Source organism: Pyxicephalus adspersus, chromosome 2 (genome assembly GCF_032062135.1).
Source record: "Pyxicephalus adspersus chromosome 2, UCB_Pads_2.0, whole genome shotgun sequence".
Lineage (NCBI taxonomy): Eukaryota > Metazoa > Chordata > Amphibia > Anura > Pyxicephalidae > Pyxicephalus > Pyxicephalus adspersus.
Window position 1 is genome coordinate 102480399 of NC_092859.1, and position 20208 is coordinate 102500606.

A 20208-nucleotide genomic window follows, 5' to 3' on the forward strand; every position below is an offset into this window, starting at 1 on the left:
AATAATAATAATAATAATAATTATTATTAGTGGGGGTGTTGGAATTAAGTGGGCTACAATGGCTGTTTTTACTATGTTCTAAACTAGTCTATGCTCAAATTTATCCTCACCTTTCTATTATAGCTATGGTCTTCCTCGTCCTATTCCGCTTGCTCCTACTTTCTACTCATTTAAAAGAGCGCTCAAAACCCATTTTTTCAAACTTGCCTACTCATCTTCGTCTGTCTTTTGAAACCTTCACTACTTGTGATTGTAAGCTCTTCAGGGCAGGGTCCTCTACTCCTGTGTTACTGTCTGTATTCGTCTGTCATTTGGAATCCCTGTTTAATGTACAGTGGTGTGTAATATGTTGGCGCTATATAAATCCTGTTTATTAATAATATTAATAATGATAATAATAATAGAAATATCCTTGTTTTCTGTTACAATTACTTACTGATGTTTAAAAAAAATCAATCTAACTTCACTATTGGGAAAATTTAAAAGTAGTTTTAAACTCAAAAAGTCATATCTGCTAGAAACAGCATTTTCTAATGAAATGCGTTGCTGCAAAAGGATCAGGAGATGATGCAAGACAAATGGTGCATTCCTAGAAATCACAGGATGTAAGAAGTAATTCCAGGCATGTAATCACATAAGAGCTCTCAAAAAAAAAAGACTGGACATAAGAATCAGTTTCACATTACATGCATACTAAACTTTTTGTTTAGTCATATCTAGATAAAGCCTATTTTCTCTGCTTTACAAATTAAAACGAGATTGAAAAAAACTTTGTTCATGCAAGTATGCATATAAAGTATGTTTGTATTGTTGGGAAAATGTAATGACTGACTTTTTAAGCACCCGGGCAAACTGCATTCACTCCTCCTGATGACCTTTATGGAAGTTGGCAGCAATTTATGCTGAATAGTTTAAAAATCTAAACCCTCCTGAAGTTTAGCTTTAAAGTTAGAATTCAGGAAATACTAAGCAATAAAAAAATAAGTACATTGTGCTTCATCTGGATCAAGATGCTTGTTTAGTCTAGCAGTAAATAAACGTAAAAATGTTTACACAGATTCAAGTCCTCTACAAACATTGGATGGATGTGAGATAATTGTCACTGGAAAAGATCTTCCATGATTGTTTCCAGTGACTGATGAATGAAAAAGGGGGAAGTAGAAGTGAGCGGCACCCTACTCTTCTCCATAGCAATAAACAGCAGTTGTTACCAACCGGTCGGTGTTCAACAATCCACCATGGCAGATTGATGAATGACATCAGTGAACTGCTATACACATGTCAGATTTTCAGACATTTGTACGTAGCTTTACACTCCAGAGCCTCCCACCCACGACTGTATGAACAATCCTACACAGCCTCACAATCTTTCCTACATTACTACAATAAACTTCTACTAAAACTTAAGTATTACTACTTGCTATGGTCGGGAAGAGGAAAGGGAGGGCACAATATATTTTGCTTTCATGGTTGCCTGGAGTACATACTGTCAATTTCTGTTGACTGAAACTATCATTAGTGATCATTGTTCGGGGGCGGACAGCTGTACAGACTGGCCACTCTTTTCCAGTCAGCCACTTCTGTAAATGGGAAATTGAGAAGAATGAAAATGAAGGCACGCTGCCAGTGGGACAGCAACTAAAACTCCAGTAGCATTGTTATCCATCATTGGTGATCCAACAGGATGCATTTCTAATGATCTCCTCAAAACATGTGGGGGACACTTTTTTTACACTCTAGGTTTACACCCAGAAGTGTTTCAGGTTATGTAATGTGTAAGTCTAATGTGTGTACCAACCCTGTGAGTACCAACCATGACCTTTAATATAATTTGATTTGGGCAGATAATTCAGTGCGGACTTTGACACATATCCATTGCCACAGTGTATATAAGCATCAAAGGTTTAAAGCTGCGTACACACTGCCAATTTTTGTCGTTGGAAAGGATCTTTCACGATCCTTTCCAACGACAAGGGAGTGCACGATGCATGAACGATGCTGTACATACAGCACCGTTCATGCTCTATGGAGAGGGGAGGGGGAGAGCGACGGAGCGGCACCCTGCTGCGCGCTCTCCCCTTCACTTTCATTACGATCGGCTGTCGTCCATCGTCCGTGGATCCGGCAGGTCGGTCGTCCGGACGATGGACGACACCGACTGTACACACGGCAGATTTTCGCCCGATAATTGGCCGATGCCGATTATCGGGCGATAAAAATCTGACGTGTGTACGTAGCTTTAGTTTCCCAGTAGCAAGATTCACCCTTTTTATTTATCCTGGTGACCAGACAAAATAGAAATATCACTAAAACAAAAGTAAATACTGGTTAGGAGGAGAACGTCTTTCAATTTGGAGAGATTTCTTTGCTTTTGGGTTAGGTTTAAAGTAAACACCAGGTAAGGTGGTTATGTATTTTTTGTTAATAATGAATAGCATTTTAAATGAAACTGGTATTCATTTTGGAATTTTCTTTGATTTCAGATTATTGGAATCTGCTATGCAACAACACTCGGACTGGGCCAAATAGGTGTGCTATATTCAGGTATGTAACAAAGGATATGCTGAAAGGTGGGGATAGCAATGACCCAGTCTGGGTAGCTCCCCAGTCTGTGTTGCTGTTCCTTCACCATTCAACCACAGAATAGCGTCAGGATTTCTTGGGGTGCAAATACTCCTCTCCTTACTTTATTATCTGTCTCAAAACACAGGAAGATGTCACAAATTCGGCCAATTGTGTGACCACCTGACCAATCCAATAAATATTGTATTTATTAATAATAATTATAATGATCCCAAAACATGGCACATATGTGTATATTTTTCTGCCCTTCCAATGGCTTGGATTGGGGATGGGGTAAACCATTCTGAGGATGATCCAGCAGACAAGAACTTGCAAATAAATTTGTTAAATTGTTTGTACACATGATATGACTTCTGATCCATATTCACAAACACATTTAGATGATATTTCCAGGCAATGCGATCAAAACCTTCTTTAATCCTTTGCAAAATGTCCTTGACTGTTCTCTGTAGTGAGCACTCTTTAGAGCAGTAAACGTTTAGGCATTGTAAAATATTTTTTCTTTCATTTGTGGAGGTAAATTTCTATAATTTCAATAATTGCCATGAAAGATTTGCTGCAATCATTGTACAGGTATTGTCTGAGATCATTATGAGAGAAAGAAAGAACAAGTTCATGCAACTTGACAAGCCCATATTCATTTTTCCATTGTTAGGACAGCAATGAAATGCTGCTGCAGTTTATAAATTACACTTATACTTTAAATATGTGATATATGTTGTTTCAGCTGAAAAAATACATTGGTTGTTGACTCACAGTAGGGCAGACTTAATGAAAAAACTCCAAGCCCTAAGTCAAAACCCCATACACTCAAATTACAGGACACACTAACAAAACTGTAGGAAGACCATAGAGTCTTTTGAGTGTATTAAAGTCACCATTCTAGATACACAATACACCCATATACAATAAGCACAATATAAACCCAATAAGAATAGCACAGGTCCTATCATAGGGTTATGTCCTACAATGAGAGTGTTGCTTTTCCATAGATACAGTGAGAGACCATTGGCACCCTTGTTCAGATATGTGTTACTGGAATCATGACCAGCTGAAAATACAAAGAAGAAAGCTAGAAATAAGTAAACTAACTCATCTATTTTGTTTAAGCACTGAACTGAAATCATTTTTATGTTTGTCATTGGGTTTAAAAGAACAAAACTTACTTATTAAACATCAGATAGAAAAGATGGACAAAAGAGAAAAGAGAGATTTAGCTCCAAAAAATTGACAGTCTAGAGCTTACAACTGTGTTGAAGTGGTTTGGTCATCAAAAAAAGATTTACAAAATTGTAATTCTTGCCAATAACAGTTGGATGAAAATTCATTCTGACTCTCCTTGAACTACTTCAGCAGCATCTTGTCCTTTCTATAACCCCCTCTCCTCCAGCTAAGATGACCATCTCTTCTTCGTATCCCTTGGCCCAGCCCTGACTCCAGAAACAATTGTTTTAAATATCTGTTCTAATAGCCATAAATGGCAACAAATGATTTTGCAAACCCAGCTATTACCTAGTAAAAAATAGCAGTTGCATCACTAAGCTCTGCATTGCCTGGCGGAGCTGTGGGTGGATTCCAGCAAGCCACCCACTACAGGCTGTGTATAGAAGAATACCGGTGTGGAGGTGGTGGGTGGTGGGGGTAGGGGTAATACAAGATGTGTCATCCTGCACAAGAAAAGAGAGCAGCAGTGACTGGTCTTTATTAAAGGTAGTTCATGCACAAGGCCATGCCTGAGTACTGCGCACATATGCACACTTCCCTTTTCTATTTAGACAATATTTGCTTATCCTCGAGTTTAACTTTAATGTAAAGAATCTTAACTGCTTCTCATATTCATCCAATATTTATCATGCACATATCTTTAACTACTGATCTCAGGGGAAGAATTAATTGATCTGGCTGGATTTTCCCAGCCTACCACTATTGTTTCCTTGTAATTGTATCAGGGATAGCTTTTACATGCACCCTTCGCTTCATAGGAGCGTTTACACACAGCTTGTATTAAAGAATGGCTTTTCATTGCATTTACATCTCATGTTTGTAAGCACCTTTAGTCCCACAGAACTATGCTAATGTTCTCTTTAATGCTCCCTTCCCCCACCAGAGAAAGTGAGACTTTTTTATATATGTGATGTTTGGTGCCACATTCCTAGGGCTAGGGTTAAGCAGAAGCTTCTAACTCTCCTGTGAAAGTTTACATTTCATTAAAATATTCATTTTTTTATAATACCCCGGTCAACATGATTGCAGAAGCTAAAAATGTAAAGTGTAGTGTATTTTTAGCAGGCACGTATTTGGGTGTATGACTGCAGTGGCTACATTACATAGGTTTTTCATTACTCAATTTGAGCCACTGTCAATGGTATATAATTATATGTAATTTTTGAAAACAAAATTGAGAAAATAACTATACATTTTCTGTCATCCACGGCGAAAAACACTAACATTTTTTTGGATTTGTTTGGAGCATTTGGCAGATTCATCAGGCTGTGGCACATTATTCTGTGGGGTCTATTTATAAAGCTGTGAAACTGATATTAACTAAACACCAATGGGTGAGAATGAGTGGGAAGCGCCCCGCTGTGCTCTTCTTCCTTGACTTGTATGGCAGTCATTCCCCCTTGGTCGTCCATGGATCCCTCCTGTCCTGTCGGACAATATGTATACCAGTCATCTCTGGATTTTTGCTAGCATTGGTTAGGAGCAAGAAAGGTTCTCTAACTAATAAGTATTGAGAATGGAAGACAATGAAAGACAATCCTTAATGTCCAAAGTGAGGATACAACTTGAATGTCCTGAGCAATGTAGGTCTATTACAAAATGTCAAGCCTGCCAGAAGAAAAAATTTGCCTCTTCCAGAAAGAGAGGAAATACCACACAAAGGACTGTATTTTCTTATTACTAGTGTACAATGCTTTTGTACTAGAATACCCCATTGTATACTTTTGAGACATTCATTGCTTCTTTACAAAGAACTACAAGGGTCAGTGATGGGAGGCTCTTTCAAGTGGGAATCCATTATCTGGTGCCTTATTAGACACGAAGCTGAGGAGGTCACTGTACAAAGTTGCCTTTGTTTTCTGTCTACTTTGGTTGAAATTGTTTCAAGTTCAGTTAAAATGATCCATCATTCTTTGTCTGAATTGTGTCTTTCACCATCAAAAACACTAATCTACATATTATTGTCATCAGGTGGTTAACAAATGTCTCAGGAACTGTTTGGCTGTTGGTGTATATGGTAACATCCTGATAAATACATCTGGTAGAAAGCAAAATGCATGTGATTAGTCATAGTCCAAATGTCTTTCTCCATTTTATATTTCCACTGTTACGCATACAGGCATGCTTTTCACAGTTTTACTACAAAAATACATGCAGAATTTCCATTGGGTTGGCAGATATGTATGATTAACAAATCAGGCCCATCCTGGTCAGATTTAGTTCTGTGTAGACCACAATAGATTGTGAGCCCCTTTGAGGGACAGTTAGTGAAACGACTATGGACTTTGTACAGCGCTGCGTAATATGATGGCGCTATATAAATACTGTGTAATAATAATAATAATATTAATCACTTCTTTACACTTAGTGGCTCATGTATTGTCAAGATACAACTTATTTCTTACCCTAGTTTCCAATCATCCATGCTTAATTTTACCCACCTCCATCCAGTTACCTTACGGTGGCAAGAAATCCAATTTCATTTTGGCCACTTGTGGTTCAGGGTAGAAGAAGTAAGTAAGAACTGCATAGGCAGGAAAACAGAATCTCTGTATGCAGAGAAGTTTCAACCTGGGCTGTAGACAGGCACCAGAGGAATAGGAACTGCAAGATCATAACATAAACGTCTAATTTCTTGTTGCAGTGTGAGGATGGTAGAGCTATAACTAGACAGCTTGACAGTTACATGAGCTGAACTAACCCCTTACTATATATTTACATATATATATATATACATATATATATATATATATATTTATATATACATATAGTAATAGTTTGATTCATCCCATGTGACACTCGACTTGTCTAGTTATAGCTCTACCATCCTCACACTGCAACAAGAAATTAGACGTTTATCTGAATAAGCAACACGTTTCTGATATTCCAACATAACATCATTCTCCTGTTTTTAGCTCACTCGGCTTTGTCCACTGATACTGTAGCCTAAATTCTCTATGGTTTCAGATGCTTATCGTTTAGAGTTGACCTTCTCACCAGTATGGTAAAGAGGATTTATTTTAATAGTACTGCACTACTTTGCTCAAACAACCCTTTCACATCCCCAACTAATGGGGCTTATTGGTTTTCTTTTTAGCCCACTTTGGTATAAGTCTTTAGTTGTTTTGTTTGGTTGTATGCAGTTAAGTAAAAGTTATCTAAAAATGTCTCACCTTGTCCTTAGGACATTGAATGGATTCTTTACTCACAGTTAGGTGGAATACTACTAGACATTTTTGTGAGTTCTCTATCAAAGTTTTATATTTGAAAACACCACACTCTTGAGTTTGTGAATCCAATATGTAACTATCTAATGTGTGTAAAAAAGCAGAAAGTAATAAAAGACAGTACAATACATCACCTAATAACAAGCTTGTGCTTCTTGAATCAATATGCAAGTAAAACCTCTGCCTGGCCACCAGCTTTGCCTAAAAGTCAACCCTATACATTTTATAGGCAATGATCGCAGGAAGGATTACAGGACTTTTAAAATGTTGTCATGCTTCTTTTCCAAGCCTTTTTAATCTATGGGGAGAAGGACAGAGATGACAACTATAAAGTAATGTCTTCAAAGTATTCTTTAAATAATAATATTACTACTAGTCATTGTTATAATTGAATTACCAATTATCTTGGAGACCTGAAGTTAGTAAAAAATGTTTCCTCTATTACAAAATATTGGTATATCTTGATTCAAAGCTTTTAACCACTTTTAAGAAATGAGTGTACAATACAATCCATTGTAGAAGTTGATTTTTTTTGTACAAAAGCTGACATTTCGGCAGGTTCCTGGTAAGGTCACAGAGCACATGAATTTCAGTGATGTTCAGGTCCTCCTGTGAGCAGAACAGAGCCCACACTCTAAGGGTGGGACTCCAGTACAACACAGGGAGGTGTGTGACTGCTATCATGTAAAAAGCACTGAGCATGTGCAGCTCAACTTCCAGCTTTTTTTTTTTGGATCTGGGAAAAAAGAAATTCCACAGTCATCTAAGAGGCACAGAAGGAAGCACAGCTCACAAGGCAAATATGCACTATATTACATACTGTTTGTCTAACTGAGCAAATTGTGTTCTAACTTTCTAATTTTCTTTTCAGAAGATCAAGCAAATTTATCCTGTGTGTCCCCAGCCAAGGAGGACAATGGTGCTGTTCCAGGTGCCAGGACTTTTCTTAGGTAATGACAGTAAATTTATATTGAATGAATGTGATCTTGACTTATTTAGAAGAATGTATAAGGTACTATGATGATGCTAAGGCTTACAGCATTCTCTTATTACAATTAGTCTAAAAAGTTTAAGTGGCTTATAAAGTGACCTTCAAGATTTAGTTTAACTATCCAGTATCTTTATTGCATTTAATGTAATGTATGTAGTTAATGCATTTTGTGACTGCAGGACCTGAATGGTATGCAAATAGGAATATAATGTATAATATCACTTTACACAGTTTATCTTTAATTGTACTGTATGATGGCTTTTAAACATTTTCTCATAACAAGAAATTATTCTTGTCTTCCATGTGTGACAGAAAGGTTTCAGGTGGTCTTTAATAAAGGAAAACTTGCGGGGTGTGTCAGACAGGGGTCTGTTCACAATTATGTTGTGTAAGATGCATCCCCCAGCGTCCCAAGTTAATAACTAACTGAACCTTCTATTATGCATGAAGCAATTTCAGCTATGTGAAAAGAGTGAGAAAAGTTAATTTTCACCATGGGGAACAGTTATACATTAGTTCATAGCTCACATTCAGACAAGTTTGGTACTGTTCTTCTGTGCATTAGTTGTGGAACTACCAAGTTCAGAATGCCCTTTGAGACCTTGGTTTTTAAAGCCGGTAAATATTGACTGCTTTTTGTAGAACATGATCCAATATTTTTTTGTTGGAACTTTTTTGATGACTTTCCCCACTCTATCAGGAATACTCCTTATGAAATTTGCTGAACTGTATTTTCTAGTAAAATAATACTCAGTCTAGTTTACTTAATTACTTCCATTTGAAAGAAAAAGTATATAAAGATTGTGCTTGCCTTTTGCTAAGAAAATCCTAGCTTTTTCTGTCTTTTCTGTATCTTGAGAAGCTTTATGTATTTTTTTTCTTGTGGTATTGCTATGTGCATTTTAACAGTATATGCTACAAAAAGATTTATTATTAAACATTTAAACTTCATTTATCTCCTTTTATGGATACTTGAAGCTCCACAAAAGAGCTTTACATCCTGTAATACACAAATGGTTAATTACCCCCAACATGGGGGGATGGAAAGAAAAGCAATATCAACTCTGCATGTCTTATCTGCTTTGTAGATAAGGTATGAAGGGGACAATTTGTTTAAAGCTGTCTAACTTTAGCCTCTCATCATCCACACCCAAAAAGTGTGAATATGATGAACCATTTAGCATTTTCATGTATGTGGTAATGATGCATTTAGGACAGGAACACAGGCTTTATAAAACAGTTAGGTATAGTAAGGGTGTGGACATAGAAGAGAACCTAGGACCAGAGGGACTTTTGGTCAACATTTTGCACAGTTCCCATTGCTCTACTTTTAAGTTTTTTGGGTATGGAGTATCCATTCCCCCACTATTCTGAACATCATCAGCTCTGCATAGAAATGAATAGCAGTACATCTCCCTGGTATATGAGCTCGCCAAGGGAGCAACCCCATGCAGTGTGTATGAAGCTGATCGCTCTGCACAATGCAAGTTTGACAGAAAGACAGATTCTTGTTAATTTCTTTGCCTAACTTTTCTTGTAGCTCTGTTGGAGAAAATCATGCAGTTTATTCAAGTGTATTGTGTTTGTCTGACATCACCCTTTATACAAATCTTAGAAAGCAAGATCCATTTATTGTATAACAGACTACAACAATATAGGGTCAATTTACATTTTTGCACATGTTAACACATTACATTTCAAATGGGCAAGCAATGCACTGAACACAAAACAACCCTGTGCCATGTAGACATTGTAGTCCACTATAATTCAGATGCATTATTACTGCTTTTTGTACTTTGAGTACCATAATATTTATCTCAACAATGCAAAATATTTAACTTTATCTAACTGCTAAGCCACTGTATGAGCATTGTCTCTTTGCTCTGCATTTCCTCTTCCACTTAGAAATAGAATTAAAGATTTGTACAAATAAAATCAAACTTCTCTATGTACAAGCAATATTTTCTGTGAAGTTGCAGCAATACAATGTCTCATGCTGAAATAAATGTTTGAAAGTGGCTGTAGAATTTTGTCTGAGTGTTTTGTTTCAAACAAGTTTCAGATTTAATCCATGTATGATATAATTGTTTTAAAAAGTTAAGGAAGTTGCCAACAAGGAAAGTAAATATTGTGGAACAAAATTTGCCTGTAGTTAAGATATCTCTTGGAGGATATACTACTAATGCCTGGCAGTAATCCATCCTTCGAGATGCTACAGGTCTGTGTACACTTTATATGGTTCCCTGATTAGTAGCGAACACGAATGTGTACGTCAAGCTGCTAATGGCATAGGAATGTATGCAGCTGTGCTACATATAAGTACATGAATTGTTTATAAGGGGTGATACTTCGAACATGTTTTACATACCTATGTCTATTAGGTTACTGCACATGAATCCTCTTTATATTGTGTGTTTTATGTTTTTTGCTTAATTTCTTAATGGTACATCTTGGATCACACTTTGCATTGGCACAGTAATAACAAAACACATCAAATGATCTACTTTAACTGTCCAGAATTGTCTCATTTTGTCTAATTCAGATGGGGGAAGAGTTTTTGTGACACTTTAAACATTTTTATTTTACCTTTTATGGTTTCCTTTGTGTAGGTTATGTGATATTTCCTTGCTGCAGGGAATATTCTAGAGTGCTCATTGTCTGTGTGTGTGTGACTAGCTGCAATTAAAGGTACTTAATTGTAAACCCACCCAGGAATTTTACAACACTTTTAACTGTCATGCTGTAATACTTTCAGTTCCCTTCAATAAAGTAACTTGACATGCATATACAACTGGTTTGGCTGTGGACAAAATACTAAAATAGATGATTTTAAATGCAGAACAAGTAAAGTCAGTGAAGTTCTCACAGCAACCACTCAGACTGAATCTTAGCTAGGCAATTTTAAGTTTTTAAGAATGAGATTTGGTTGTCATTCAGCAGGTATTCTTATACAGGTTTATAAATGTATATGACTGCTATGGTTTATTGTATTTAAGCATTTTTCTTTTTTAGTAAGTCAGATGGCTTCTTGGCAGCAATTTACTGAAATCAGTTATGTCTGGATGAGTTAACAGAATTTATAACTTTTTTCACTTAGTGGTACTGTTTGGGATTGCCCATTCTCAAGAGCCAGAGTTCAGCCATGGATGTGCAGAAGGCAGCTGTTACCCAGCCACCGGTGACCTGTTAATTGGACGATCCCAGCAACTTAGCGCATCTTCTACATGTGGTCTCCAGAAACCTGAATCATTCTGCATTGTTAGCCATCTACAGGTAAAAACCCCTTCTCTCTGGTTAACGTAACTTTACTCCAGTCACTTCCCACATATTTTGTAAGGATTCTGTAAGGATTTTTCCCATGAAATATGAGAAGAGAACATGGACACACTTAACTCCTAAGGGGGATCTGCAAATCTTCCCAGGCAGGGATGAGGCTCTCCCCCTCAACATTCCCTATTAAACAAAAAACATCTGGCAGAGGAGGCTGGGTGTAATGCGAATATTCACACACATGCATTGTTTGAACAGTTGCATCTGTATAGTGTTTCCTGTCCCTGTTTACACTGCTTTCAGACCCCTGTTTTCTGGATTAACTCTGTGTGTTCTGCTCAAAGCCAGTGCATCTGCTGCCCATTCTGTTCCTGTAATCACTGTATAGGAATGTGTTTTCTTTAACTTTATTTGAACTTACATTTTAATTTTGGCCACATGTTTCATGTTTAATTTAAACTTCCATCAAAAACTTTGTGTTTTAGGTAAAGTGAAGCTATATTAAGTACTAAGATACAGAATATTTGATTAGTACTTTAGAGGTCTGACCAACAGTCATCATGCAAATGTGGCCAGTCAAGCACAGTTAAAAACAATTAAGCATTATGCAGCCCAGGATGTGGGTTTGATGCTCACTACATTGCACATGACAGATATGCAGTACATCCAGATTGGCCCTCATTGGTGACATCAGGTGGTAGGGAATATTCTCTGTGGTTCAGATACCAATTCTGAAGTCCATTGCAGTTCTGTTCTGCCTATTTCATAGGTAAATGATGCTTACCTAAGTATATAAGCATGGGTGAATGACATCTACTTAATCCCACAAAAACAAAAATGTAATATATTGCATTTCGCCAAGATAGAAAATACCCATTGATTTGGCCGGAAATGCAATGTCCTTGTCATTTCCTGAGAGCTGAACAAAAGGCATAAGCAAAAGTATAGCTCTTTTGTAAATTACTAATCCTGTCAATTCACCATGTAATGCAGTTGAACAAAGGCAGACATGTTTGAAGCCTATTCTATGTGACAGCCATGGCTCCTTCATAAATATGGAAAGCTGAGCTTTTATTGAGAATTTTTTTTAAGACAAACATAAATCAGTACAACACAATTAAGAACAGAGTAAACATAGAAAAAGTTGAACATAATGTCATGACCAGATATAGCTTGTTACAAAATTGTCTTAAAACTAAAGTGATTGGTGCACATATTATCATTTGTCTGAGTAATTAACCTGGGGGTCCAAAGCTTCGGTTAATGTCAACACATACAGTGTGGATGCAAGTATATGTTTTTGGAATAATCCGGTGACAATAAAAAGAAAAAAAATAGAAAAAATGCAGCCATAACATCAAAAAACTGGTAAACTGTATTATATATCATTTTAGTACTTGGTGTTAGATTATTTTGAAGCAGGCATCGGACTACAATTAAGAAGTATCTCTGGTAGAATTATAAACTTTCCTGTCTTCCAAATGAAATATAAGACCCACTTACCAAGATTCTGTGGTTTTGTAGCATTACTATAGCTCTTTGTTTCTGCTTGAACTAAATGTAGTGTCTAGATTGTTTTCTTAATTACAGCAACTTCCTTTTTTCTTCCTTTTGTCTTGAAGGAAATGTTTGTCATCCCACTGCTTGCCAAAGCTATTTTTAGGGGAAATTTAAAGTAAAGTTTAAAACCACTGCAAAATCCTCAGACTTTCAAAGAAGTTTTCTGCTTTCTAGAAGAAAGTTGGTTTTGTTTGGACTAAAGCTGTATACAGGTTCTATATTTTCATTGGTCAAAATGAACATTTGCCAACAACGTAAGTGAAAGTCTAATGTCTGTAAAACTGCCCACCATATTATTTAGTGATCCACTCTACTGGATAGCTGCATGCCCACCATGAATACCACCATGAATGGGAAGGATGCAGCAGGATGCATCTTACTTGTCCTGATACCTCACCTCTCCGTAGAACAGAACATCTTCTGAACAATGCTCATTTATTGTTTTGTCACTGGAAACACTGACTAATTTCCAGTGCCAGTCTATATGGGGTCTAATGCTGACTGGAGCTGTCTCCTCACTTGGACCTACCTCTAATCTGCATGGTTATGAGCATGGTTGCTCATGATTGAGTATTGAGTATTCTTGCAAAATATTTTTTTACTACATTCAATTAAATAACATAAAATTCCCATATGAAGTGACAATTTACTTTGCTAAGTAACAGCCTAAACTCCTTTAGTATATCAACCAAACAATGCACCCTACAATGTATGTTGTACAAATAAGAAACTGATTAGAATAGTGTGCTGCTTAGTATTAGAAAAACACACATTTGTTATCTGCTTTATTTCAAAGAAAAACTAGCTGTGAAATGTGCTATTGTGATAAATCAGGTCATGGTGTAATGAGCGCAGAAGGGGCAGTACAGCACAGTAAAGGGTCATTTGACTATTTACATAGGAAGGAGATTATTATTCATGAACCAGTAACCCATGGTCATGTGATACACATTTTTCCTTATGCTAGCAGAAAGTGAGATAAAAGCTTTATGCAGTGGTTTAGGCTGATATTTACACTAATTGTGACACTTTTGTTCTTTTAATGGGTTGTTTTTATAATCTCAATGGAATTTAACAAAGCAATGAGGACTAAAGTTCAAAACTAATTTAAAGTGGAATCTACTGAAGTTGACTAATGAATGGTAAAAATCTTTCTCCTTTTTAACATCACTACTGTTTGCCGTTTTCTTATAATCACATCTCTACATGAAGTGCCTAATAAGGATGACAAAGATCACTTTTTTACTCCTTTTATGCCAATCAAATGTCTAAAACTGAAATTGAAGCTTGTTTTTTCTGCCAATATAGCAAAATCCAAAATTTTGCAAATCAATATTTACTGTTATATCATTATTATAACTTAACACATACATATATTAGAAAAACATGACATTTAAATGAAATGCTGTTCTAATGTATATGGCTATTATCTAAATACAAAGATACATTTAATGAATTTTTTAAAATAATTTCATTTGCTGAATGGAAGGGCAGCTTCATTAATTTGAAGTGGGCAATATGAAATGCCCACTTAGCAGAAATATGAAAACGTCCTGCATTGTATTACTAGATCAACGTTTCTTAACCTTTTTAACGTAAGGGCACTCTTGCTATAATTAATATTTTCACAGTTCACAGTATATTAGTATGTTAGTCAGAAGAAATAATGGCTCCTACATTACCATTGCCATTGGGAAGGCTGCCACCCTTACAGATAGCCAAAAAGATCATTGGTACCTTGTAAACTGACCTGAAAGTCACAAACTGCTCATTGCTCAAGAAATTCCTTATGGTTCCAAAGAACCCCCGGTTTTACTCTCCTGTAAAATGTTTGCTACATCCATTATTAGTGTTCTCTCCAGCTCCTTTGAGCCGGTTGCACCCAGCTCTTTTCAGTAACCACCCGGCTGTCTTTGAGTGGTTACTAAAAAGTTGGTCACAATACAGGGGCCAGCACCAACTTACAGCTTCTTCCCACCCAGTCTAAAAACATTCTTGGAAGAATGCTGCATTAAGATAAAAAGAAAAACAATTTAACCTAAAAAGTACCTAAAATTTTTCACCATATACTTTCCATGGGGCTGAGGACAGGTAGATGCAAAGGAAGTCCACTGCAGGGCTTGGTACATCTTCAGAGCCTCTGATAATCACCAAACTCTATTCTCTTAGGGGAATATGATCTCTAGTAACCTTGAACCACTTTCCTTCTGTATATGTGCAGGATTACAGGTGCTGGAGGGAAGCTGTACAGGAAGAAAATGCCAGGACACGGCAAAGATGATAGCAACTTCAGTGGTGGCAAGTGTAGAGCAGCCTTAAACAGAAATCCAAGTCTAAACAGAAGGTTTTGTCAACCCTGGTGTGCTCTTCACTTTAAGTTTTTTATTCTTACATTTATTTTTAACTCGTATGCATGACCATCTTACAGGAGGGCGAGTTAGGTTTTGTGAGGGTGGTTTTATTCATACAGTTTGGCATATCTCACCTATTCTTTCCATATATTTTGATACCCATGTTAAGACATCCTCAATATTACTGGTAAGCATGGAAAAAGCCTCTAAATGTTCCATGTACTGTGGTATTCTAGTACAGAACTTTTCGCCATACAAATCTGAAGGTCTTTCACAATGATCACCAATGATCTGTCAATATATGCTATATTTACAGTTGTAGAAACCCATGTTTGTCTCTTCCCAGGATGAAAAGAAATGCTTCATATGTGACTCACGAACACTATATGATGCTGAAGATAATACAGAAAGTCATCGTATTGAAAATGTTGTCACCACATTTGATCCAAATCGTCTTAATTTATGGTGGCAGTCAGAAAATGGTAAGTTTTGAAATTTAATTTAACTTAGTCAAGGTTTCTCTTTTTACCTCCTCTAGTCACGGTTCAAATTTTTCTCTGTAGATAGATTAGTATGCTTTTTAATTTTTTATTACCCCCTATTCTAGATACCATATGAATAACTTATTCAAATTAATTGGAAATTGGAGATAGCATAAATCCTCACTATTATAATCAACAGTTAATGCTTTTACTATAATGTAGCCCAGATAAAGCACAGATAAAATAAGTGACTTAAACATTTTATTCTATGGCCCACAACTCTCAAAAGGCAGTATTAAAGGGCATATTTAAACAATAATATACTTTTTTTTCTCTTTCCTTTGAAGGTGTGGAAAATGTCACAATCCAGTTGGATCTTGAAGCAGAATTCCATTTCACTCATCTCATCATGACCTTTAAGGTTAGGAATCCATGAATTCCCATAGCAAACACAATTGCTACCAGTGTATAATTAGCTTAGAGAAAGGCCCATTGTTAGAGGAACTGTATGTTATACACTCAGATTGTTTAAACTGCATTGTAGACATGGTTTGTAAAAAATATGACTGTGTGCTTTGTTCACTTATTCAGTAAAGGATGCATGATATTTAATAGCATATATGCTTTGATTTTGGATGTTTATATAGGAATTCTTTGTTGATAGATGCAGAACATCTGGATGCATATGTCTTTTTCTGGTTTCCAAACAGATGTCTGAAATCAACATATGGCTTGTAGTGTACATATTGTGCTACTTTATAACAGTATAGTTTAGCAATGCCCTTGTGTTTTTGGCAGGCACCCATGTTAGACTTTGTTTTGCCAGGAGCATTATTATGTGGTCAAACTATGCACATTTAAACAGTTAAGTTTTACAAGCAGATGTTTATGTTAATAAAAAATGGCTTGATTTCCGTAGACCTTCCGGCCAGCTGCAATGTTAATCGAAAGATCTTCGGACTTTGGTAAAACATGGAACATCTACAGATATTTTGCATATGATTGTGAGTCTTCTTTTCCCGGAGTGTCTGTTGGGCCAATGAAAAAAGTTGATGATGTTATCTGTGACTCCCGATACTCTGACATTGAACCATCCAGTGAGGGAGAGGTATCCTTATTTTTTTTTATTTATTTGTTTATTATATTGTTTTTTCTTTTTTTTTTTTTGTCTATCATTACATCATATAGTGCTACCTTAGAGTTTTACAATTTATATAATCTCTGCTTGTTTTATAGGTTATATTTCGTGTCTTGGATCCAGCTTTCCGTATTGATGATCCATACAGTCCTAGGATAAAAAGTAAGTCATTGAACATATTGTTCATTGCTCATTTTTCTTGTAGATTAATCATTACTGAAATAATGTGAATTCCTTGATCTCATGATTGTGAACATTTTCCCTTGCTGTTAATGTTTTCCCTTGCTGTAATAAAATTATCTGGCAACACACTTAAAATTTAAACATTGTTAGAAACCTAAATGTTTGTGTCCCTGTCTGGAAAACTGTCCCTGATATATTTATATAAAACACAATATTATAATATTTCTTTCTTGCAAAACATATGGCAATAGTATAAGTTATCACCTACATCTGTGTTTCTCAACACATATTTACCATGGGGGAACCCCTTGAAATAACCTCCAGGTCTTCAGGGAACCCTTGCTGTAATGGCTTTATCCACAGCTGGCCAGTGGGAAGATTGTCACCCCTACAGATACCGAAAAGATTAGTGGTGTCAAACCTAAACTGAGCCCCAGCAACCCCTGGAGGACCCCTGGGGGTCCATGAAACACTAAACTTCATATTTACATTCCTTAAAAAAGACATAGTTTGTTTAGAGGTTTTGTATTGAAATTACAAAATATTAGCAGACATAAAAAAACAACAAACGTGTTGTTCCCTAACAGCAAGGGATTGTTATAAACTTTACAGGAAGGCACCGCACTATCTTCTGGTGTTACCTGAGTAAAAAATTAGATTCTTTTCCAAATGGCATTTTGAGAGAAGAAATCTTGGTTTATTCTTGAGTATATTTGGTAATTACATAGCAAAAGATCTTTGCCTTTTAGTTTTTAAAATATAGGGCCCACTGTTTTCATATGTTGCCAACAATGCCTTTGTTTAACCTGTTTACAATTATTACATAAGTAATCTTTTTTTCTCCTGCAGTTAGCTTATTTTTAATTCAAGCTGCACTTTTCTTTTTTAAGGCTTGCTAAGAATTACAAACCTAAGAATAAAATTTCTGAAGGTCCACACTTTGGGAGATAATCTTTTGGATTCAAGGGTTGAAATAAAAGAAAAATACTACTATGCAATTTATGATATGGTTGTTCGCGGTAATTGTTTCTGCTATGGACATGCTAGTGAATGTGCACCTGTAAGTGGATATTCCGACAATGTGGAAGGAATGGTAAGCATAGATTATCATTTCAGTTTTCCTTTTTGCTATTGCCTTGAACTTTTCTTAAAGCAGAATAACTGTCTGGAATAACATACAATAATATTCTGTTTCCCAACTCATTACCAATATACTGTAGGTATCCAACTTGATTTTATCTCAAATAAATGATACCATTATTCATTCTATTAAGATGGTTAATATTCAAAAAGTTATATTTTTGACTTATAAAAGCCTGTGAATATTGTGTCCTGCAGTATGGATATTACTGGACAAATGTAAATGCAATTAAACATATTTTACTCATAATGTTCCTAATCTCCTAATGTAAAAAACTACAAAATCCAAGCATTACCTAGAACTGGTGGTAAAAAAATGCTTTCCAAAAACGGACTAAAATATCAAAGCAAAGGCAGTACTCTTTAATATATTATGTGGTCCACTGAACCCTTGGAAGCTCACACTGACTTTTTGTTGTATAAACTTGGACAGCTACCTTTGGTTAGAATAGACTCTTTCACCTCTTCAAATAGGTGTTTACAATTAGCTCCTTCTTCCTACACAGGATGTTCTTTTGTGGGCGTACTTTTCTGCAGAGAGCCTCATTACGGGGCATTATTGTCCCAGATGTAGAGTTTGCTGGCATGTGAATTACCTTGGGTTTAAAGTGACCTTAATATGTTTTTTTTTTACTTCCAAATGTCAAATGATCATACAAGTTAAAGTAATTTAATCTTACAAACCTAAATAGATATTCTTCAGATCAATAGATCACAGGTGATTTTTAAAAAATGTGATCATCCTGTATTGTAAGCTTCACATTGCATATAAACATTAGGGGGTCAATATGTGGGCACACTCCGATGACACTTATGCCTTGTCCGTCAGCTCCATAAACATGCTGATTATGCAGGGTTATTCTATGCAGAGAAAAAGAATCCCTTTGCAAACATCCCTGAAACTTGTCAAATAGGGAACAAATTGGGATGAGCAGGGGTGATCAATCAGCCATAGATGTCTGGTAAAGGCTACATAATTGATATAACTTCATCATAAATGAATAATGAGAAATCATATTTTTATGTCTACAAGTAACAAATGCTTTAGATGGGAAAAATAAAGCATTGTGTTTGGACTATGCGAAACCCATAACTTAGTTGACATTACTCTTTAGTTTACAAACGTCAGTCAAGGAGATCTAAATTATACTTGCGTGTACTGGAAGAAGCTCCTTTTCTTATATAGATGCTATGTAGTGGTAACCAAATGTAATAATTAAGCATGTATATAACCTAAAATACATTTTATGTTATACATTTTGTTTTAGTTTTTTTTTTTTTACAATATAAAACACATATGAAGTGAAATGCAGAATTAACAGCTTGAATATAAATAAGCCCTTTTTTTAAAAAAGCTTTGTTCTTGGATTTTAGGTACATGGACGCTGTGTTTGTAGACATCACACAAAAGGTCTGAACTGTGAACAGTGCATGGACTTTTATCATGATTTGCCTTGGAGACCAGCAGAAGGTCGTAGCAGTAATGCTTGTAAAAGTGAGTTCACAGACAATAAATTTTCGTTTTTCATAGGTTAACAGTTAGTAACTTTTTTATTTCTTGGAATTCGGTCTCCTTTTGAATAACAATAGACTGAAATGTCACAGTCAATCACATATCTAAAAACAGCGTAGCCGACAGCAGGAATTTTATTATCACCAGTTTTCTTTAGCCATTATTTTATCATGTTTATTTAAAAGTTTATGTCCTTTTAACATTTTCTTCATTTAACTGCATTATGTTTCTGCAGAATGCAACTGTAATGAGCATTCTACACAATGTCACTTTGACATGGCTGTATACATGTCTACTGGAAATACTAGTGGCGGAGTGTGTGATGATTGCCAGCATAACACAATGGGACGGAACTGTGAGCAATGCAAACCATTCTTTTATCAGCATCCAGACAAAGACATACGTGACCCAAACATCTGTCAACGTAAGTATGATTCTTTAAAACAAAACTTTTGGTCTCTTTTTCTGGCAGACCTCCATATTTTTTACTCACAGCAGCTATTGTTTGTCTTATTTGGTTGATGTGTTAGGAGAAAGGTGTTGTAT

The 20208-nt window shown here is 36.0% G+C and overlaps 1 protein-coding gene across 1 annotated transcript in view; it reads left to right on the forward strand.

Annotated features, from left to right (window-relative positions):
- The first annotated feature begins 7724 nt into the window (after positions 1 to 7724).
- LAMB1 (laminin subunit beta 1) overlaps positions 7725 to 20208 on the forward strand; it is a 34004-nt gene continuing 21520 nt past the window's right edge. The window contains 10 exon segments of the mRNA XM_072401638.1: positions 7725 to 7830; positions 7906 to 7984; positions 11123 to 11298; positions 15553 to 15688; positions 16036 to 16109; positions 16608 to 16796; positions 16925 to 16988; positions 17900 to 18102; positions 19524 to 19644; positions 19898 to 20086. Of these exon segments, the coding sequence (XP_072257739.1) occupies positions 7735 to 7830; positions 7906 to 7984; positions 11123 to 11298; positions 15553 to 15688; positions 16036 to 16109; positions 16608 to 16796; positions 16925 to 16988; positions 17900 to 18102; positions 19524 to 19644; positions 19898 to 20086 (1327 nt within the window). The 5' untranslated portion in view covers positions 7725 to 7734.